This window comes from Fusarium oxysporum, chromosome 12 (assembly GCF_000149955.1).
Source record: "Fusarium oxysporum f. sp. lycopersici 4287 chromosome 12, whole genome shotgun sequence".
Taxonomy (NCBI): domain Eukaryota; kingdom Fungi; phylum Ascomycota; class Sordariomycetes; order Hypocreales; family Nectriaceae; genus Fusarium; species Fusarium oxysporum.
In genome coordinates, this window is record NC_030997.1 from 964,804 (window position 1) to 984,185 (window position 19,382).

General features: G+C 47.1%; 9 protein-coding genes across 12 annotated transcripts; 5 read left to right on the forward strand and 4 right to left on the reverse strand.

Annotated features, from left to right (window-relative positions):
- The first annotated feature begins 56 nt into the window (after positions 1-56).
- On the forward strand, positions 57-1,493 carry FOXG_13441 (uncharacterized protein). Its single transcript, XM_018393420.1, has one exon. It carries the CDS (start codon positions 85-87, stop codon positions 1,411-1,413), a length of 1,329 nt encoding a protein of 442 aa, XP_018252680.1. The 5' UTR covers positions 57-84; the 3' UTR covers positions 1,414-1,493.
- A 219-nt stretch (positions 1,494-1,712) lies between these two features.
- On the reverse strand, positions 1,713-3,833 carry FOXG_13442 (uncharacterized protein; the record flags this gene model as incomplete). The annotated part of the gene is made up of 4 exons (XM_018393421.1): positions 3,389-3,833; positions 2,918-3,330; positions 2,104-2,834; positions 1,713-2,011 (listed from the first exon to the last, which is right to left on the reverse strand). The coding sequence occupies exons 1-4, from the start codon at positions 3,662-3,664 to the stop codon at positions 1,713-1,715; spliced, it is 1,719 nt and encodes a 572-aa protein (XP_018252681.1). The 5' UTR covers positions 3,665-3,833.
- A 680-nt stretch (positions 3,834-4,513) lies between these two features.
- On the reverse strand, positions 4,514-5,659 carry FOXG_13443 (uncharacterized protein; the record flags this gene model as incomplete). The annotated part of the gene is made up of 1 exon (XM_018393422.1): positions 4,514-5,659. One exon carries the CDS (start codon positions 5,657-5,659, stop codon positions 4,514-4,516), a length of 1,146 nt encoding a protein of 381 aa, XP_018252682.1.
- Positions 5,660-5,814: 155 nt separating this feature from the next.
- On the reverse strand, positions 5,815-6,012 carry FOXG_21166 (uncharacterized protein; the record flags this gene model as incomplete). Its single annotated transcript, XM_018401494.1, has 1 exon — positions 5,815-6,012. One exon carries the CDS (start codon positions 6,010-6,012, stop codon positions 5,815-5,817), a length of 198 nt encoding a protein of 65 aa, XP_018252683.1.
- Positions 6,013-6,746: 734 nt separating this feature from the next.
- Positions 6,747-10,228, forward strand: FOXG_13444 (uncharacterized protein; the record flags this gene model as incomplete). Its single annotated transcript, XM_018393423.1, has 3 exons — positions 6,747-6,957; positions 7,030-8,101; positions 8,152-10,228. 3 exons carry the CDS (start codon positions 6,747-6,749, stop codon positions 10,073-10,075), a joined length of 3,207 nt encoding a protein of 1,068 aa, XP_018252684.1. The 3' UTR covers positions 10,076-10,228.
- A 417-nt stretch (positions 10,229-10,645) lies between these two features.
- On the forward strand, positions 10,646-13,224 carry FOXG_13445 (uncharacterized protein). 4 transcript variants are annotated; one of them, XM_018393427.1, is made up of 4 exons: positions 10,646-11,097; positions 11,150-11,188; positions 11,241-11,835; positions 11,892-13,224. In XM_018393427.1, the coding sequence occupies exon 4, from the start codon at positions 12,239-12,241 to the stop codon at positions 13,049-13,051; it is 813 nt and encodes a 270-aa protein (XP_018252688.1). In that variant the 5' UTR covers positions 10,646-11,097; positions 11,150-11,188; positions 11,241-11,835; positions 11,892-12,238; the 3' UTR covers positions 13,052-13,224. The 4 variants fall into 4 exon arrangements, with proteins under 4 accessions (XP_018252688.1, XP_018252686.1, XP_018252687.1 ...); XM_018393425.1 differs by having other exon boundaries at positions 10,646-11,188; XM_018393426.1 differs by having other exon boundaries at positions 11,150-11,835.
- A 454-nt stretch (positions 13,225-13,678) lies between these two features.
- On the forward strand, positions 13,679-15,487 carry FOXG_13446 (uncharacterized protein; the record flags this gene model as incomplete). Its single annotated transcript, XM_018393428.1, has 3 exons — positions 13,679-14,477; positions 14,531-14,872; positions 14,919-15,487. The coding sequence occupies 3 exons, from the start codon at positions 13,679-13,681 to the stop codon at positions 15,485-15,487; spliced, it is 1,710 nt and encodes a 569-aa protein (XP_018252689.1).
- Positions 15,488-16,233: 746 nt separating this feature from the next.
- FOXG_13447 (uncharacterized protein) lies at positions 16,234-17,579 on the reverse strand (the record flags this gene model as incomplete). Its single annotated transcript, XM_018393429.1, has 2 exons — positions 16,234-17,233; positions 17,287-17,579. 2 exons carry the CDS (start codon positions 17,577-17,579, stop codon positions 16,234-16,236), a joined length of 1,293 nt encoding a protein of 430 aa, XP_018252690.1.
- A 920-nt stretch (positions 17,580-18,499) lies between these two features.
- On the forward strand, positions 18,500-19,219 carry FOXG_13448 (uncharacterized protein; the record flags this gene model as incomplete). Its single annotated transcript, XM_018393430.1, has 1 exon — positions 18,500-19,219. One exon carries the CDS (start codon positions 18,500-18,502, stop codon positions 19,217-19,219), a length of 720 nt encoding a protein of 239 aa, XP_018252691.1.
- Positions 19,220-19,382: the final 163 nt, after the last annotated feature.

Consider the following 19,382-nt stretch of genomic DNA (forward strand, 5'->3'; position numbering starts at 1 on the left):
CATATCAATATATAAGACCATAAGCGGCAGGCAGCAACATTTCTGTAGTCTGACTTCTTCCCTATCATCTCAACGAACTCGGAAATGCGACGCAGATTGCACGGAGAAGAGCCTTGGGATGCTGGAAACATCTGGGCCATAGGCCGTGAGGAGTGTTGGATGTTCCTCGCGCCTGAAAAGAAACAGCGGATGAGAATGCCGGTCCTTGATTTGGAAGGCTATATGGAACCTTCAGACTTCTGCACGCATCATCTGAGTTTCGACGCTTTCAAGTTTCTGTGTAACTCAATGGAAGGTGTCAAGATCGACTCGGACGAAGGGACAATTTTAGAATCGACCCAATCGACGTTGCAGCATTTACAGGGCCAAACCCACCTAGAGATGCTTCCCGCCGAGCTTCTGGGAGCAATATTTGAACTCCTCAAAGTAGAAGAGTTTATGGCTTTGGCCTTGTGCTCGCAAATACTCTGGTCTCATGCCATCAGGTGGGTAAAAGGTGGTTACATCCGGTGGAAGAACGAATATTCCTGGGCCAACACTCCAATAATTTGCACTGTCAGGAGACTTCGCGTACTTCCCAAAGCGTTGCAACACATATTACCAAAAGCAACCCCTGATGATATAGAGAGGGAATCCGAGCAGACTGGCCAACTATATAACCTAGAGACAACTCGTGCATCGATCTGGTTCGACGAATCTGTGGACAATTACGAGAGAGTACCATTCCCCTACGACTATTCATACGAAGAGGCGTTCCTCAAGCAGCTTGGAGGGGCTGTTATCCCCGAGAGCCTCCACTTACCCATGAAGGCCTGTTTGCCAACTCTCAACCTTGAACCTGGAAGCAATTGGTTTTTGCGCAACCTGACCGATCAAGAGTACATAAGAATGGAAGCTGTAGTCACCCCTGATGACGAGGCCACTATTTCGCTGCTAGGCCGTAAGTGGCTCACACTGGATATTCTTCTCCTATGGGTCATCGGTTGGAAAGCAGACTACAGAAAGAACAGAAAGACGACTTGGTCTTGGGAGCAGCTCGAAACCTTTGAAGGTTTCACTGATCGAGATCTCTCAGATGCGTGCCAAGACCCAGGCTACGGACCAATGTGTTCCGACTTTTGGCCAATCTGGGTCGGCCCTTGGTCTGGCCACAGACTAGACGTTATTACCGAAGAAAAGTTAGATAATGGCTGGAAGGATCGGACTGAGAACATCACGAGATTAGCCCCCAAAATGCTGCGTGTATTCTATGGACGTTATCTTGCGATGAAGAACGAACATCAAGAGTACTGGGAAGAGGCCTTTAGGCAAGATGGTGACCAATGGAAGTTCAGGGAGTCATCTCCATTTCCATGGGAGGACTTTGACCTAGACTGGGACAAGCCAAAACAGAGATTGTCTCGGATCACGTGAGTTTAAAAGTCTCTTAAAGGGATGCACGTTGATATCGATTGCTTGATGTGTGTATGGGGATTTTTACCAGTGTTTGTCACGTGTTCCATATTAGTATTGTCTAGTACTTTGAATTGACCACGAGATTGATTAACTCAACGTGCTCAATATACATTTATAAGGTAGCAAGGCCCAATAACCTCAATGATTCCGGCTGCCACCCCCCTTAGATGAGTAGTCTGACCGGAAAAGAAACCCCCGTGGAAGCATCAAAAGAAGGTGAAATGATCCCCTTCATCGTACAAAATGTCGGGAGTGTTCTATGAGCTCTGTTTCTTGACGTGGATATTCGTCCACTTGGTAAATAAGCTCGTAATGACTGTGATGCCACAAGCCGCAATAGTAATCGCAAAAGCAACTTTGATGCCCCATGCATAAGCATGCAGTATACCATCCAACTCTACACCGGAGAAATTCTGGCGCAGAGTAGTGGCTCCAGTTTCCGTCACTAATGCGGGATCGACGGTCGGTGCAGTCCTGGACAGCTTATGGATGATTTGGTTGATGAAGCCAGATTGCGCAGCTGTGATTAAGAATGTGCCGCCGAGGGTTCGAGCAACTGAAATGATGGAACGAAATGTTAGCTGATGAGATGAGGGAAAGGAGGAAGGGGAGGCAAAGACGTGCGGGGAAAAGAATGAATGTACTCACATATAATTATCGAAGTCACAGGAGCCATGTCGCTGGGCGCAGCGAACGCTTGCGAAATGACAACAGGAACCTGGAGACCAATACCGTATCCGAAGCCCGCCAAGATCTGATATCCCACCCATTTTCCTGTTGAGGTCCCAATGTCAAGAGTATAGAACAGGCCGGATGCAATAGTGACGATCACTGAACTAACCACCAGATATGGAGCTGCAGTGCCCGTCTTCGTGATAGCTTTGCCAGACGCAAATGTCGCAACGCTGAACAACGCGATAAGAGGAATGTTTCGTACACCCGAGCCTATCGGACTCTGATTATCGATGCTTTGGAAGTAGATAGGCAAATAGTAAAGCGTGATGAAGTATGAACCAGCAAAGAAGAAGCCCCATACAGCGTTGACCCAAACTGTCCTTTGGCGAATTAGTCTTGGGGTCAACATTGCGCGCTCTCCCAGCCAGAATTCTACCCCAATCAGTGCGGTAACCATAAGAACGAAGCCGACCAGTAAGCCGATGACGACACTAGAGTTCCAGGCATGGGTCACACCACCGTATTGAAGAGCCAGAAGTAAAGACAAAGATGCGCCCATCACGAGCGCTGTGCCTATAAAGTCCATCTGTAAAAGCTTCTCCTTGAGTGTAGCATCGACAACCTTGACCCCTGCTGGGGTCTTGAAGGTGAGAAGAATGACGAGAACAGCCAGGCCGCCAATGGGCAAGTTGATGTAAAAGCACCTAAAGAAAGCTTGTTAGTTCACCTCTGGCCGAATGAAAGGCATAGTTGTTTTGTAACAAGAATCTCAAGAGAGTCTACTTACCATCTCCAGCTCGCCCCATCTGTCAGTCCCCCACCAATGAGTGGTCCGGCAACAGCAGCAATACCATACGATAACCCGATGAAACCCGTGTATGTAGCTCTTTTTTCGGGCTCGGCAATAAAGGCAGGAATTGTGTACACGCCAGGTGCGATACCCGAGGCGCCCAACCCAGCGATAGAACGTCCAACAATCACAGTCGTCGAGTTACGAGCGACAGCGCTGATCAAACTCCCAAGTTCAAAGATGAGGATAGACACCAAGAAGCTTATTTTCAGAGGAAAGAACTTGTAGATCTTACCCCACAGTGACTGGAAGGCCCCGAGGGTGAGGAAGTATGCTGAGCCGTACCACGAGATGTCTTGCAACCGGCCGAACTGGTCGGTAATCTTAGGTACAGCGGTCGCAACGATGGTCTTGATCAAGGTCAGCGTTGAGGATTCAAGAAGGACTGTCTGGGATACCTGAGCTTACTTGGTCGAGAGAGCAGAGAGTAATACTAAGCACGAGCGCAAGCATGATGAAGAACATCTCCAAGCCTTTCGGGTATTCGATGGGCTTTTCTGCCTCGCTCACACCCTTTTCCTGATCTTTATTCGCATCTCCCTCGTTAACGTCTGGCGCGCCTGTGCCATTGGCAGTTGAGGATGTCACAATGGACGGTTCTCTAGACCCGGAAGCCTGCTTCTCCTCGTCGAGGCCCATGGTTGTCAATTTGTCCGTGGTCATATTTGTTTCGTTGTCGATCATCTAGTAAGAGGGAGTTACCGGTTGAGACATGTAATTTTGTCGTATGGTTCGAAAGTTGATTCGGCGACAAGATCTAAGGGGTTCCGAAGCGCAACCCCAAATTGCAGGTAGCGTTAGGTTAAAGAACAAGGCTAACGGCACCAGAACCTTTACAAATATTCTTCACGCCCGAGATATAGCAAGATAAATTAAAAAGAATAGTTCTACTATATATTCCTGGCACAGTCGATTTTACAACGGAGGTAGTTGCGACAAACGCCGCGAAGTCGTTAAGTCCGTTAAAGCCGACTACCCTCACAAGGGGAAGCATTGCAGACAATCTTATACCACGTCATTGAAATGTCAGACATCATTAAAAGATCTTGAGAATGACTAAGAAATTAGAATAGCTAGCTTAGTAGGTATATACTGCATCTATTTTCTACCCTGACATGAGTTAGGCGGATCATGGTTCTAAACTGTCTAAAGAATGTCTCAGTCAAAGATAGAAGCACAAACGAGACTGCTAATAATGACTAGTACTTAATTTAGGATGGAAAGCCTGTGCTTGCCCCTCATTGCCTTCTCTATGGCCAGGTGAGACATGGAGTTGGTATTCTGTTGACCGCCAGCAGGGCGAGCCTGATTCATGAGCCGCGCCGAGCAAGAAGAATGGTACAAAATTCTCCATATGTCTTAAGATAAGCTATTAAGCTTCCGACGCTAATAATGGTTCTATTAAAGGGTAGTCGTATATCGACACATCGATTTGGTGGAAGATGACGTCTATTAATGTTGCACATTTAATGAAGTAGTCTGTTGCTCTTCAGTCAAAGCAATTAAATTCAGCGCACCGCAATCACACCTGATTCAGAAAAATTCCACTACGTTTCCGTGTTGCACACCAGCGCCAGACTGAATATTCGCCATGGATGACGACCCTTCCTGCTCGTAAGCTCGAGGTGGCTGGGTAGATGAAACGCGCATTCGATTGCCCTGAATTACATCATGCACCGTCTCAATCGTCCCACCATAGTTTGATCCATGTTGTCTCGCTAAGAGGGAATGGCCTGGGGGAGGAGTAAGCTTTCTGTCGGTGTGAATGTACCGCTTCAAGATAGCTTTCGATGTTGCAGCGGCCATTGCAGCAGCATAGTCTTGCCACTCTTTGGTCTTCGCACAATCAGCAAAGTCGGATACCCCTTTGACAATGATGCATGGAAACTCTTGCCATATTCCTGCACCTTCCATCTCGAATGCAATTATATCCTCAGCAGCGGCGATACGATCACGGTGTTCAGCAGAGATCATGACCGTATCGCCTGAAGCCATGGGTCCAAAGTGGATAGTAGGTGCTTGTATGTCGATGGTTTGATCGGCTTTCTGTCCTCTCAGGGCCACTGGTTGCGACATTGATCCAGAAGCGCTAATAATTCTTTTTTCTGGCCTGTCATATCTTCCATGCTGGCCTAGTCGAGCAGCAGTCTCTTTCAGTTCCTCAATAGACGTCGCAGAACCTTTCATGAGACGTCTCTTTCCCAAGAATGTTTGGAGGCTTTCCAGGAGATTGAGAATTTCTTTGGGTACCAGATCACCATGAAAAGTCTTCTTGCGGACAAACTCCTGATCTGTCTGGTGGCCAAAGTCATATTGAACGATGGAGTCGCTGATAACCACGTCGCCCAGACGAATACCATTTTCATCTGTGGAAGGGACGGCACCGCAAACTCCAACTAGTATTGCGAGGCAAATATTTGGGTAGCTTGTGCGTAGGTCTGAAGCGGCGGTTGCGGAGTTTACCTTTCCCTTGCCTAGCAACACGATCACGACATTATGCTTATCGATACACCCCGTGACATACATGTTCCGATCCCCACCAGTTTTACCGAATTGATCACCATTGTCATCCCAGAACTCATCAACTATCATGCAGACAGCATCGAACTCAAGGGACAAGGCGCAAACGAGGGCGACTGCAAAGTCCTCTCGGCCGGCAGGTCGCTGGTGGCTGCTCATTTCGAGGAGGATGTTCCCTTTCTGCCCTCATGTATAGGAAAAGAGAACCAGCTTTGTTCTCGAAGAGCTCGGTATTTGGGTCAGGGTCAAGAAATGTCGTGGTAGAACCAGACAAACTTTAAGCTCTTGACTGAATGCAGGATGTTTATCTCTAGTTACTTAGATAAAGCAGACAAATTTCCAGGGTTTTCGTTTTCTGGGTCGAGCGTGATGGGTGTTGGGCGCCCCGATGTTTCATAAATGGCTGGAGGCTGACTGCTCGTTATCTTCAGCGGTGTGGAGTCGCCCGGCATCCAGCTCTTTTGCAGGTGGCATCGTGATCGGCTTACAATACCCGAGCCTGATTCAGACATGCATGAAGTGTTGCAGGTGCTTATGTGAAAGGATCCCTATGCCAATTTATTGACTTGACTCCGTTTATAGCAAAGCAGATGATACGAATCTGTTTGTCAATTAGAAATCTTCTCTTTGTCAGAACAGATGAAAGTCCAAAAGATTTGAGAAGCCATTAGAATAGCATTGACTTTCTTCAACTTTCCTGTGTTGGTGACAATTCTTTGTGGCTGCATATGTTGTTTCGTGTCTGCAGGTGTTGACCCAATGCCAGACCTGGAATTTGCTCTGCGGGCTTGAGGCCAGGCTTGGCAACCAGGATCATGCAGGGTAAGCAGTAACCAGCACATTGCACTGCCCACTCCCTCTTTCTTCGGCAATTGATGTTGGTAGCGATGTTGAGCATTAATCGTCAATATAATTACTCGACAATGGGGAATCAAAAGTCAATAAAAGAAGTGTCTTTGTTCCATCTGCTGTAAAAGCGTAGCAGTGTCGTGGATAATCACCGATGTGTTGTGCGAGCATCAGATGATTCGTAAAGTGATCAGAGTCAGCCAATCAAACCCTATAACTTCTGAATGTGCTGGGGGTTTGAAAAGGAGGCTGAGTGCTTAACTGCGTATCGCGGTAAGTCGGTGTGACCATGAGAAATTTCTTTCCCCTATGCCAAACGGCCCGCCTAGTTCTTCATCTTTCGTCGAACGTTTCCCACGTCACCAATGAATACGGGAATAATCATCGATGACTAGGGATGTCCGGACCATCGCAATTACATCAAGCTGGCTCGGAGTTTGCGAGCACAATCACCGGGCATAATGTCGACTTGGGCAACGAGACGCTGACCCGCAGAGACACGGCTCAAACAATAAATTACCACAACTATTATGGACGCTCTACAGCCATCTTGGACGAAAAGGCATGTGAGCATCGCGGAGAGAAGCGAAAATGTACAGATGACGAAGGTTCGTTCTCGTTACATCCATTCAGGGGCCTCAGGCATCATGAGCCTAGACTAACCTTCTCTTGATAAGCAGAACAAAGTAGGCAAATTAATCCGCCACTAGAAAACCTACTTCAATCTTTAAGATTCAATCAAATCGACGCTCGGCATGACAATATCAAGAAAGCTCATGCAAAAACATGCAAATGGATCCTCAAGAGAGGGGAGTACCTCGACTGGCTGAATCCCGACAAGGTCGATGAACACCATGGCTTTCTATGGATAAAAGGAAAGCCTGGAGCAGGGAAGTCCACTTTAATGAAGTTCATTCTCAGCAATGCCCGCAGAAGAATGAAAGACAAAACCATCATCTCTTTCTTCTTCAATGCACGAGGAGAAGAGTTGGAGAAGTCAACCACTGGCATGTACAGGTCACTGTTACTGCAAATGCTGCAGCAACTTCCAAGACTTCATAGTCTGCTCGATCCTGGGTTGATCTTAGGGATCAGCGAGAATCATGACTGGAGTGTTGAGGCACTGAGAACACTGTTTGAGCAAACTTTGGAAGGCCTTCGGGATTCTTCCGTGGTTGTCTTTATTGACGCTCTGGATGAATGCGATGAGTCCGAGATTCGCTCAATGGTGTCATCATTTAAAAACTTAGGTAACCTGAGCGCAGCCGAAGGAGTCAGTTTCCAGGTATGCTTGGCAAGCAGACACTATCCTCACATTACGATGCCAAAGAAAATTGAGCTAGTTCTTGAAGGACAAGAGGGACATGATCAGGACATCATTTCGTATCTTGACAGTGAGTTGGAGATTGGCGACAGCAAGCTCGCTCAAGAGGTCCGGGCTCAGATCAAAGAGAAGGCGTCAGGTGTTTTCATGTGGGTTGTTCTTGTATCTGGCATTCTGCAACAGAAGTACGATCAAGGGCGCATCCACACTTTGAAGAAAACAATTCGGGAGATACCAGGGGACCTGCACGAGTTATTTCGAGATATTCTGACCCGAGACGATACAAACAAGGATGAATTGCTGTTATGCATTCAATGGGTTCTCTTCGCAAGGCACCCACTAAAGCCAGAGCAGCTTTATTTGCCATTCGATCACACACAGAATACGCCACTTGCAAGTGGGATCGAGATGAAATACCGGAAGACGCCGTTGGCAACTTCATTCTAAGTTCCTCCAAAGGCCTTGCTGAAGTCACAAGGGCAAAACAAGACCCAACAGTTCAGTTCATCCACGAGTCAGTCAGAGATTTCCTTCTTAAGGACAACGGCCTCAGGGTTATCCTTTTGGATACGAGTGGCGATCTGAGTGCAGAGAGCCACGATCAGTTGAAGAAGTGTTGCTTTCAGTATACGCAATCTTACTGGAAAGAGAATGGTTTACCGGCAGGCGACTCCAAGCATCAGCTCTTGGAAACTCGTGTTCTGGCAGAGTATGAGTTTCATTTTCTGAGGTATGCCGTACAGAATATTCTTTATCATGCGAATGCAGCAGAGGAGGGACATATCAACCAGACCAGGTTTTTTGGAAGTTTTCCACTTGCAAATTGGATTCAACACAATAATGTCTTCCAGGACAAAGAAGTGCGCCGACATACCACTGGCGCAAGCCTTTTATACCTCCTGGCTGAGTACAACTTTAGGGGCCTTATCGAGAGCCACCAAGGAAGCCAGTCCTGCTTTGACATTGAAGGTGAACGCTACGGGGCTCCTATCCTTGCAGCAATGGCTACGGGCAGTCGACCAACAGTCTGGAAGCTACTCAAAAGAGAGACACGCGATGAGCCGGCAACATCACGTTTACACTCTTTGTGCGATGAGTACAAAATGGAACAGAGAAGAAAATCTGGCCCTTGGCGTGACTTTAAGTATAACCCAAAATGGAGTCTTCTTCACTACATCTTGCAGGATCAAGACCTTGTTGTGGCGTCATTTGCTATGACTTACCCCCAAGCCTATGCCAATATGAACTTCAGAACTCATGGTGGAGAGACAGTATTCTCAGTTGCCGATCAGCAAGGCCATGACTTCTTTGCGGTTGTAAAGTTACTCGTTGATAACGGAGCCAACACCGAGCTGCCTGACAAGCACGGACGAACCCCACTTTGCCGTGCAGCTCAAAAAGGAAACGCAGCTGCTGTAGCCTTCCTACTTAGTAGGGGTGCTAATATTGAGCATAATTCCGTCCATGGCCAGACACCACTTTTCTATGGCACGCTTGAAGGCAATGAAGAATCGATGCGGCTGTTAATTTCGGCAGGAGCAAATGTTGCCACTACAGATCATTTTGGACAGACACTGCTCTTCCACGCGGCATGTCGCTCAACAGACTCCGAAGCCAAAATACATCTACTGGTCGCCCAGGCCGTGGACATCCTAAAGGTCAATAATAGCGGGGACACAGCACTGACATGGTCATTGAAAAAGGGAAAAGCGACGAAAACAATTCTACAACTGCTTATAGATCATGGCGATACAATCTATAGAACCGACTCATTGGGAAGAACACCATTGATGCTGGCTTTGAACTGCCACCTATCTATCTTCAAGGAACTAATAGATATGGGTGCCGAGATTGACTCAGTCGATAATGAAGGACATAGCCCTCTATTGGTAGCTGTCAAGGTAAAAGCGTGGGATCAAGCACACCTCTTGATAGAGAGCGGAGCCTGTACCGACGTCTTTGATACACTCACCAAACGTACAGCTTTATCTTACGCTGTTACCCCTCGAATGTTCGACAGATTAACATTTGTGTACCCAGGTCGGCGGCCGACTAACTTGAACTATGACGTTGTAGAAGCACTTCTGATTCATGGTGCAGCGGTCGACGTCGCTGATGTGAGTGGCAGAACACCGCTATCAGATGCAGCACAATATGGCATTCGCAAAACCGATTTCAGCCGGCTATTGCTTGACCATGGAGCAGATGTTAATAGGGCAGACGACACTGGTACGACCCCACTGTCATATGCTGCTGTGTCCTATGACCCTGAAGCTCAAAATTGTGTGCAACTGCTTCTATATCGAGGAGCAATTCCTGATATAGTTGATGGGATTGGAAATACTGCTCTGTCATATGCGGCTACTGACACTGTTCGGGCTCTACTATCCATTTCTCTATAGTTTTCGGTTACTACTAGGAGCTTTTTGGTGTTGAACGTTTTGTCGGGTACAATGTTATGGTTTATCGGCGTTGCGAAACTGGCTCGCTGAGTTTGCCAATTCAGTACAGCCCAATATTGGAATTTCGACGGGATGCTCCCCACTATGGATACCACAGCCATAACAGCTGCCGATGAGACGTTATCCCACTGATGGGCTGTGCCGACTCTGCATGAGCTGTGTAATGCCCTGTAACTCAAGTATAGCCAAAATGCCTTCCATATTTGGAACAGACTGCATCTGTCTCCACATGTCACTCGACATCGACCATGCGCGTGACCACCTCAGATAAGGTGTTATGTAGTTGGTTGAACTTTTACAAGGGTCAACCAACAGCGTGGCTAAACTGAGCAAATGAAATGGAAAACATTCCTGTGTGCTGCGGGTTACTTCTGCAAAGGGAACGAGCCGGAATCCTTTCCATGCATTACCTATCACCTGTGTCAGAGGCCTGAAGTTTGACCTCACAAGCAGCAAGTAGCTATGTAACCTCTCCACTCATAACCAGGTGTTGGTCCTGGGCATTATGGTGGGTGACTACGTACATAGTCCCAAGGGTCTCAACTACTTTATTTCCCTCATGTCCCTCCCTCCAAATCTTGTACGAGCAACCTTTTCAATATGCCTTGGAGTCGATACGATCTTGGCCAAACCAATATCTTCTATGATGAAGCAAAGCCTCCGCTTCCGAGCTTTGTGCTACCACCGCATGTAGAAGACGTCAGAAGGTGTTTGACGGACTTTTCTTGCCTATTCAACGAGAAGGATGAGACTTTTCATACTATCTCAAAAGATATTGAGGAAGGGATGGAGCAAGGCTTGAATCCAGACCCAATTTGTAACGCAGCAGAGAGGATTCAGCATGAGGTTCTTAGCAAAGTGGGTGGGGGTTATGTGGAGAACGTGTGACAGGAAATCTTCAGAAAGCGCTTTTTCGATCAGCTTACCGACTCTCTCTCTTTATCAAAAGAAGATTCAAGACGGTAAGTTACTTGATACTGTACCAAGATAATAGAATCTAACCAAAATTCCAAGAGTATCACGAAGCATATACTACTATGATCAGGTGGCAAGGTATGACTACCACGAAGTCTTATCCGACATGAATTCTTAACAAGAGAGACAGAAGCAGTGATGAAAATTGGACCTTATTCGAGTCCGGGAAGGAGGCAACAACCTCGCGATTAAGGCCAGTCAAATGTCCAAAACCCGATCAAGCTTTTTTCTTGCCTATTTATCACCATCGCAACAATAGTGGACTCCCAAAAGTGGCAGATCCGAAAGCGCGGCAATGGAGCCAAGCTGGGGACACCCAACCTGTGGAGCCTTTCACATGGTCGACCCTTCAAGCACTGAACAAATTTGGCCTTGAACCGTCTCCGTTTCGCATATTCGAGAAGTCTCCGTTGGAGGCCAACCTCCGATGTTATCCTTGGCTTATAGTAGAGCACAAAAAAGAGAAGGATCAGAATGAGGCACTCGAGCGCGTTGTCAACTGCCAGGCCGCCAACGCTGCGGCTTGTGCCATCAGTCTGGTCCAGCAGACGGCTCAATATGCTGTTAAGCTTCCTAGACACGCACATATCCCTCCAATCCCTGTAATTACAACAGTTGGACCTTTTGTCACAGTATGGCTCATGTACTTTGCCGAGGACTTTGATGCGCCATGCAGCCGAAGGGATACAGATGAGGTAATAACAAGGAGGTGGAAAGAGGGCTACGTACGTTTTGCAATCACGAGCCCATACACCGTCAAACACTATACTGATATCGATAGGTCATGCGAGCGATCTGGAAAGGCGACGTCAAAAACCTCACCGACATCATGGTGTTTCAGATGATCATCGAGAATACACACACGTGGGCAACCCGAGTCTTCAAGCCTTTAATCGCCTCGTATATCGAGCAGTGGAAACACATACACAGCGAGCAGAAGACAGGCATGGTGTCTGACCTACTGCTGACGGCCAAGTCAGAAGCATTTCGTCAGAAGACTATAGAAAAGCGAAGACTCGTCGTGCCAGTGGTTCGAGATCTACTAGATGCACCTGCAGGCATGGAACTAGATGATACGGCACATAAAAAGGTCACGCCGCTCTTCCTTGGTATGCTTATGCATCAGATATGCTCCACAGAGAGAGAATTCATTTCCAGCCAATCGACAAAGCGGTAACGGATAGGCTGCAGGTCATTGTTACGAATGGCTCTACAGTTACTACTCAAGTTGAAGCCCTTCATCGAGTTGAAGCAACAGCACAATTGCCTCTCAGGAGTCAGCGCGAAGAGACAACACAGAGTTCCAATTCAACGCAAGAGTCTCAGATTCCAGAGGTCGATAATGACGATCCAGATGACTCAGACTACCATCCTACAAGCTCTGAATCACGATCAAGGTCACCCTCGGATGCCCACACAGACGATGGAGATGCTCAGTCTGAGGTTGCCGTTTCTGTAGCCTCTACTTCAGCTTTTTCATTTAGCTCCTTCTCAAAGGACACAACGGTCGTATGGAGACCTCCGAGTGATCCTGAAACACCAAAGGCTGGATCAAGTAGCAAGAAGGGATCTGAAAGACCGGATATTCTTCATCGACAGTCTTCGCAGCCATCTGAGGACTCTGACGACGCGACGCCGAAGCCGGCCACAGTGGGTCATGGGATTGATTTCAATTTTGCATCTCCAATTTCAGGCTCGCCTCTTGAGCGACTAGGAAAGAATGCACTCGACGGGCCGCCACTGTTCGCAAGTCGATCGCCACCTGGTCAACCAAAGTGGCCACCGGGGCGAAAGTTTGTCTCACCAAAGACTCAAAGTTCTCCCAAGGCTCCCATACATCGGGGTGACATAATTCCATCCTCCCCTACAGATCCCAAGGCGAAACTATACATTGACTTGACGAGTGATAGTCAGAGAGGCCACCCAAATACCAAGGAGTAAATGGCTGGATGGTCCTATTCTGATAAAGGGGGCTTTGGATATCATATTGCATCACGTACATTCCTTTATCGCAGTACTCATTCTTATAGCTACACATTCTTTCCACTGTGGTGCTCTCAGATATGTAGCTTATGATATTTCTACCTCACAATCAAATTCCCATTGCTCTGCAAGCTCTGGCTCTTGTAAAAGTAGACTGTCGCGGATTGATAATCGCCCCACGTTATGAAGATGTAATTGGGATCCGCTCATGGCTCGGCTCTTGCTGGTTAAAGTTGATATCCGACACTGATCGGATATATAGGACGCCCGTTGCTCGATTTGTCAGTTTCGCCCAAACTTGGTCTTAATTTCTAAACCAGAGTCGGCTAGATCTACTGTCATCTAAATCGCGTATTTTGTAAGACCGTGATTAACAATAACAAGGATATGATGGTCTTTAACGTTAAAGTCTCGGCTAGCGTTACATAATGCTGGTATACATTATGGAGCATTGTATATAGCTTACGACTTCAAATGATAATTCAGTATATAGTTCCGTCTTGCCGTCCTGAGAATCCTTTTATTGATATTGACATTTACGTAATCAAGTCCCTTGAAACCGGAGTTGGGAGCCAGACAACAATCATGGGTGTAGCCAATTCTCTTCACGACACTATCCGGGACGCGCCTCTGGGACAGATTATCCGATTTGTTACCAAAAATCGCCTCTTCAAATACCCAGAAGAGCATCTAGAATTTGAGCTACCTGCTGCCTGGAATCAATTACTCAGTAACGCCGATCACGGGTACGCATGCCATACTGGGACGGAGACCCCCTCGACGATCGTCAATCCAACAGCCGATCAGAATACCATCGAAGGCTTAGATATCGAGAGCAAAGCGCTCGACACTGATGGGACCACTGACGCCGCGCCAAATGCTACCGAGAACGGGGTCATTCTAGTTGACTGGTACTCGGACCAAGATCCCGCCAACCCCCAGAACTGGTCGAACCTTCGTCGGGCCCTCGTTGGCTTGATCATTTGTTTCTACACTTTTGTTGTATATCTAAGTTCAGCGATATACTCACCCTCAACAGAGGGCGTCATGGAGAGATTTGGAGTCAGCAACCTTGAAGCAACGCTCGGTCTTGCGATGTACGTTCTGGGATACGGCATAGGTCCATTGCTATTCTCTCCTCTCGGGGAAATCCCTCGTATCGGTCGAAATCCTGTCTGTATCGTCACTTTCGGGATTTTTGTTATTATCTCCATTCCAACCGCTTTGGTTGATTCATTCGCGGGACTCATCGTCTTGCGGTTCCTGCAAGGATTCTTCGGGTCTCCATGTTTGGCCTCAGGTGGTGCGTCATTGGGTGATATGTATGGCATGATACATATGCCCCTCGCTATGATTGCTTGGGTTGGTGCTATGTCTTGTGGCCGTAAGAACTCCGGCATGCTTTGTTTTTGTTCGCGTTTTCTGACTGTTTCGCAGCATCCCTTGGCCCATTGATCAGTGCGTACGCCGTTACAGCAAAGGGGTGGCGTTGGTCTTTGTATGAGTCAATTTGGGTCTCAGCGCCGGTACTGATCGCTCTTTTTGTTTGCATGCCGGAAACAAGCGCCTCTAACATCCTACTTCGACGAGCCCAAAGGTTGCGCCGGTCTGCGGGCAGCCAGAGGCTTCAGTCTCAGAGCGAGATCGACCAGGCACATCTTACAGTCTCGGGCATAGCTGTAGACGCTTTGATCAAGCCCCTGGAGATCACCATCAAAGACCCAGCCGTCCTATTTGTACAGATATATTCGGCCATTCTCTACGCCATATACTACTCATGTAAGTAAACTATGTCTCTGTCCTGCATTCACATCTGACCATGTAGACTTTGAGGTCTTCCCATTAGTCTTTCCTGTCTATTATGACATGTCTACTGGAGAGGTTGGCCTTGTTTTCATCTGCATCGCCGTTGGATGCATCTTGGCTATCATTCTATACGGTTTATATCTATATTACGTGCTCATACCACGAATGAAGAAGTCTGGCATCGCCCAACAAGAGGAGGTACTCTCGCCTGGACTTGCTGCCTGCTTCGGCCCGACTATTGGTCTTTTCATATTTGCATGGACGGCTAGGGTTTCCATACACTGGATCGTGCCCGTCATTGGAGTCACGATCTATGCTGGTTCAATCTTCACCGTGCTACAGGTAGTATTCCTTTATGTCCCCATGACCTACCCTCAATATGCTGCTTCGCTGTTCGCAGCCAACGACTTCTTTAGAAGTGCCTTAGCCAGCGGCAGTATTCTATTCGCTCATCCACTTTACAAGAATCTCGGCTTTGCAAAGGGAACAAGTCTTCTTGGTGGTCTAAGCGTCATTGGCATCTTTGGCATGTGGGTGTTGTTCTTTTACGGTGCTAAGCTACGAGCCCTCAGCAAGTTCGCTACGTAAGCTAGGGATGGGCCTGTCTTTTGTTGCATATGAAGCATTGATCGTTGAGATAGACCCCCGATATAATCGAATCAAAACTGGTGGAAGGTATTTGGATATCGGCCAACTATGAAAGGCTAGTATCAGACCATGATTGACAGTCTATTAACAGGGCCACATCAGACTGTTCGGAGAAAATGGTGACTCTTTAAGAGTTGCAGGACGGAATGGTGTATTATATTCAGATCTATAGATATTTGGGCAGTAAACTCTCCTCTCTGACAAAATCCACTACTTTAAGACATGCTTCAATAGTCTTCCTTTCAATCTGAAGTCCCAATGCCGCATACTAAGCTGTATTTCAGTAAGCTCCCGCAGCCTTAGTAGGAAGTATATTGAAGAGACGGTTTAGCTCTGTATTTCAGGTCTATATCTCGCCCAGACTCACTGTGCTTTTACTGTGCTACTCTCAATGATGACTTCAAGGGAAGCTCAAGTGATGTGTGGCAGCTGAGAGGGTATTCTGCCTGAAGATTCTTTTTGAGATGTGTTATTTAGAGTGGTACAGGTGGGAGCTGATGCTCACATTGTAGGCCTTACTTCGTCGTAATTAGGGGAAATTAACTCTGCACGATTGTGAGATGTTAGAACACATCACAACACCTCTTGGTCATTTGTGGTAATAGTCCAAAGATCATATTGTGATGATTACTAAACAAGCTATTGGGGATACTGAGCGATATGTAGCTTTTGGTCATTGGTATGAACTAGGTGAATTTTTTTGTTCCCGAAGCTTCTTTATCTCCGAACCATGACCAGATATCGTCGAGCAGCAGATCAGGGACTTCATAAGCAGCAAAATGGCCGCCATGGTCATGTACAGTTCTCTTTAGAGCATTTCCTCCTCGCTTCGCCCAATCCAGCGGCATACGATAAGTCAAGTCGTAAGGAAATTGACTGATAGCGACTGGGACCGCTACCAGAGGCAATGTACCAAAGTCGAGTGTTTCAAAACCCCCATCATTTTGAACTTCCTTATAGAAACGCATGCCACCATACGGACCTTGGATCCAATACATCATGGACCAGGTAATGATCTCCTCGGGAGTCCATGCCATGATAGCAGGGTCGATGACCCTGTTCATAATGGAATACATCCACATGGCGTTCCCAAGTGGCGAGTCCGTCATACCGTATGCGACGGTGAGTGGTTCCGTGGACATTATCAGTCGATAGCCTGATCCCTGATTCTCATACTTTTCTATAATCTCGATGTATGCAACTTCATCAGGCGTTGCTTCTCCCTGTGAAAGTCGGCGAAGGTCATTATTCCCGGGCTGGATAATCCAGAAATTACTGAGTGCCGAGATTACATGCTTTGGGAAACGGTGGGCTTGGTAGCGAAGGATGACACCACCAAAATCTCCACCTTGAATGACGTATCTGGAGTAGCCAAGCTGAAGCATCAGTTCGTTGAATGCATAAGAAGCCGCCGCGGGGCCAAAGCCTGGCTGCTTTGGTGCCGGAGAGAATCCAAAGCCTGGGATCGAAGGGGCAACAACATGGAATGCTGGTACAGATGCATTTGGTGGATTCGTCAGATTCCCGATAATGTTACCAACCTCAAGGAAGGACCCGGGCCAACCGTGAATAAACAGCAACGGTATAGCATCCGACCTGGGCGAGCGGTGATGGACGAAATGCAGCGGTACAGAATGAGTGACGTTGTCGATTTCAGGTTCAACAATAGTCGTAAACTGCTTGAATCTTCTCAAAGTATCAGTAATCATTGTTAGAACCTCTGTCTGTGTAATCCTTACCTATTGTTGATAGAAGCTTCCGTAGCATTCCAATCATACTCATTGGCCCAGAAGTCACGAACGCTTGTGAAGTTCCCAGTACCGGGACCATCGCTTGACACATTTATGAATAGTGGTGATCTTGTATGAGCAACCCGCTGCCGGGTATCCTCGATGAAGTCTCGGTCAACATGAATCCGGAACGGCTTTGGGCTCTTGGCAAAGGTGGCATTGACATTTGGCAGAGAGAAGGGCTCTGAAGCAGCACAGAGGAGAGAGCCGACGGAAAAGATGAGTATATAAAGGCACCGCATGATGACTTAGGATGAAAGATAGGTTGGATGTATGCGTTTGGTTTTGGCATAAAACACTCTTATACATTCATTCCATGATGATGTGACCCTGTCAGATGGTGCCTCACCTACCTTCTGATTTATAAGCATTCTACATTCTTAACGAGTGTTCTCAAGTTTTAACGGTTTTATTTTGTGTTGACGGAGCACCAAGAGAGTTAATTGGGCAATCCTACGAAACGTCATGGACTTTGGGTAATCCATCTGAGTAATCAACGCCCTTCTGATGACACGACTAATCGTAGTCGAATGGTACTACGTTAGATTATTTCCCTACAGCTTTGATAGCTGAGAAGATGATCTTCTTGAAAAATGCCGTAAGCGAATTTTTATTACCAAATTTGCTCATCCACCAGCTCCGAGATTCCCGACGCTGTATCCGAAGGCGTCCGGATATAAATCACGTTGCCCAACCCAGCGATTGCGCTCGGATTACTCAACTGCTTGATCAGATAAACCACGTATATTGGATAATAAACTGTGTACACTAAATCTCCCGTTCGATCCATACACAAGAGCTTAGGGCTGTCTGCAAGTACTCTAGTCCTCTTTATCAGTACAAACGGACTTATGCCCACTATACTAGCAACTTTCTGGATGAGAGAAAAACGCAAAGGCAATAAAACTTCAAATTGACTCTTGGGACTATATCCGAATGATCACGGAAGTTAGGTACCACAATCAGACTTTAGGACATTTGTAATCTTGGAATCCCTAGTGGAGACTCTACAACCCTTCACGTTATCATCAACACCTCTCAATATGGTGCTTTGTAACGATCTTGGCCATAAATAGGCCATGCCATCATTCTATCGCTATTCTGTTATTTATTGACTTACACAAACATCTACTGCAGCATCTATCTTTCATCAACTATAGTCATGGCTACCGTTCAGTTCGGCATTCTGGCCTATGCGTATCAGGTAATTGACGCCAGCGGACCTATGGACCTCCTCAACTCGGCCAACAAGACGGCATTCCTAATTAATCGAGAGTACGGACCTGTTAGCGATGATCTCATCTCACAGGCACCACAATTCACATTCCACCATATCGGCGTTACCAGAGATCCTGTTAAGCTCGGCACCGGCCAGATGACTATCATCCCTACAACCTCAGTTGATGACTGCCCCGAGCTCGACATCTTGCTTGTTCCAGGACCTTACCTCGGTAACTTCGACTTGCATCCGAAGCATGCCGACTTCATACGTAAACATGTCGCTGCCGGCAAGTTGCTCTTTACAAGCTGCACAGGTGCTAGTCTTGTCGCATCCACGGGTGTTTTGAACGGGAAGACAGCTACTGTCAACAACATCGAATTTGATTGGGTCCAAAACCGCTGGCCACAGGTCAATTGGACACGAGAGAAGAAATGGGTCATTGAAGGGAATATCTGGACTGGATCTGGTGCTGTTGCCGCTATGGATATGGTGGCTTACTGGCTCAAAGAAAATTATGGCCTGCCTGTGCTCATTCAGGCTGCCTCGACACTGGACTATGAGCCTCGGGATGCGGATGGTCTGTTCAATGTTTTGCCTCAAAGATATGATTCTAAGGGAGAAAAGACCTCTACTCATGTATTCAAGTATTACGATTCTTAGATAGCACGACTCTCACAGTAGAGAAAGCACCAAGTTGCAATAAAGTACACTATGCGGAAGAGTTAATAATAAACCCGTTTCGTTACCTCATAAATCTCCGATGTCAGCATTATTTCCGCTTGGTTATTCCCTCTCGGGCCGCTTCCCCTCCCACTTTTAGTCA

Bases quoted from the DNA above. Each gene is read 5' to 3' on its own strand.
- FOXG_13441 (XM_018393420.1), top strand. From the start codon at position 85: ATGCGACGCAGATTGCACGGAGAAGAGCCTTGGGATGCTGGAAACATC.
- FOXG_13445 (XM_018393424.1), top strand. From the start codon at position 12,239: ATGCTCCACAGAGAGAGAATTCATTTCCAGCCAATCGACAAAGCGGTA.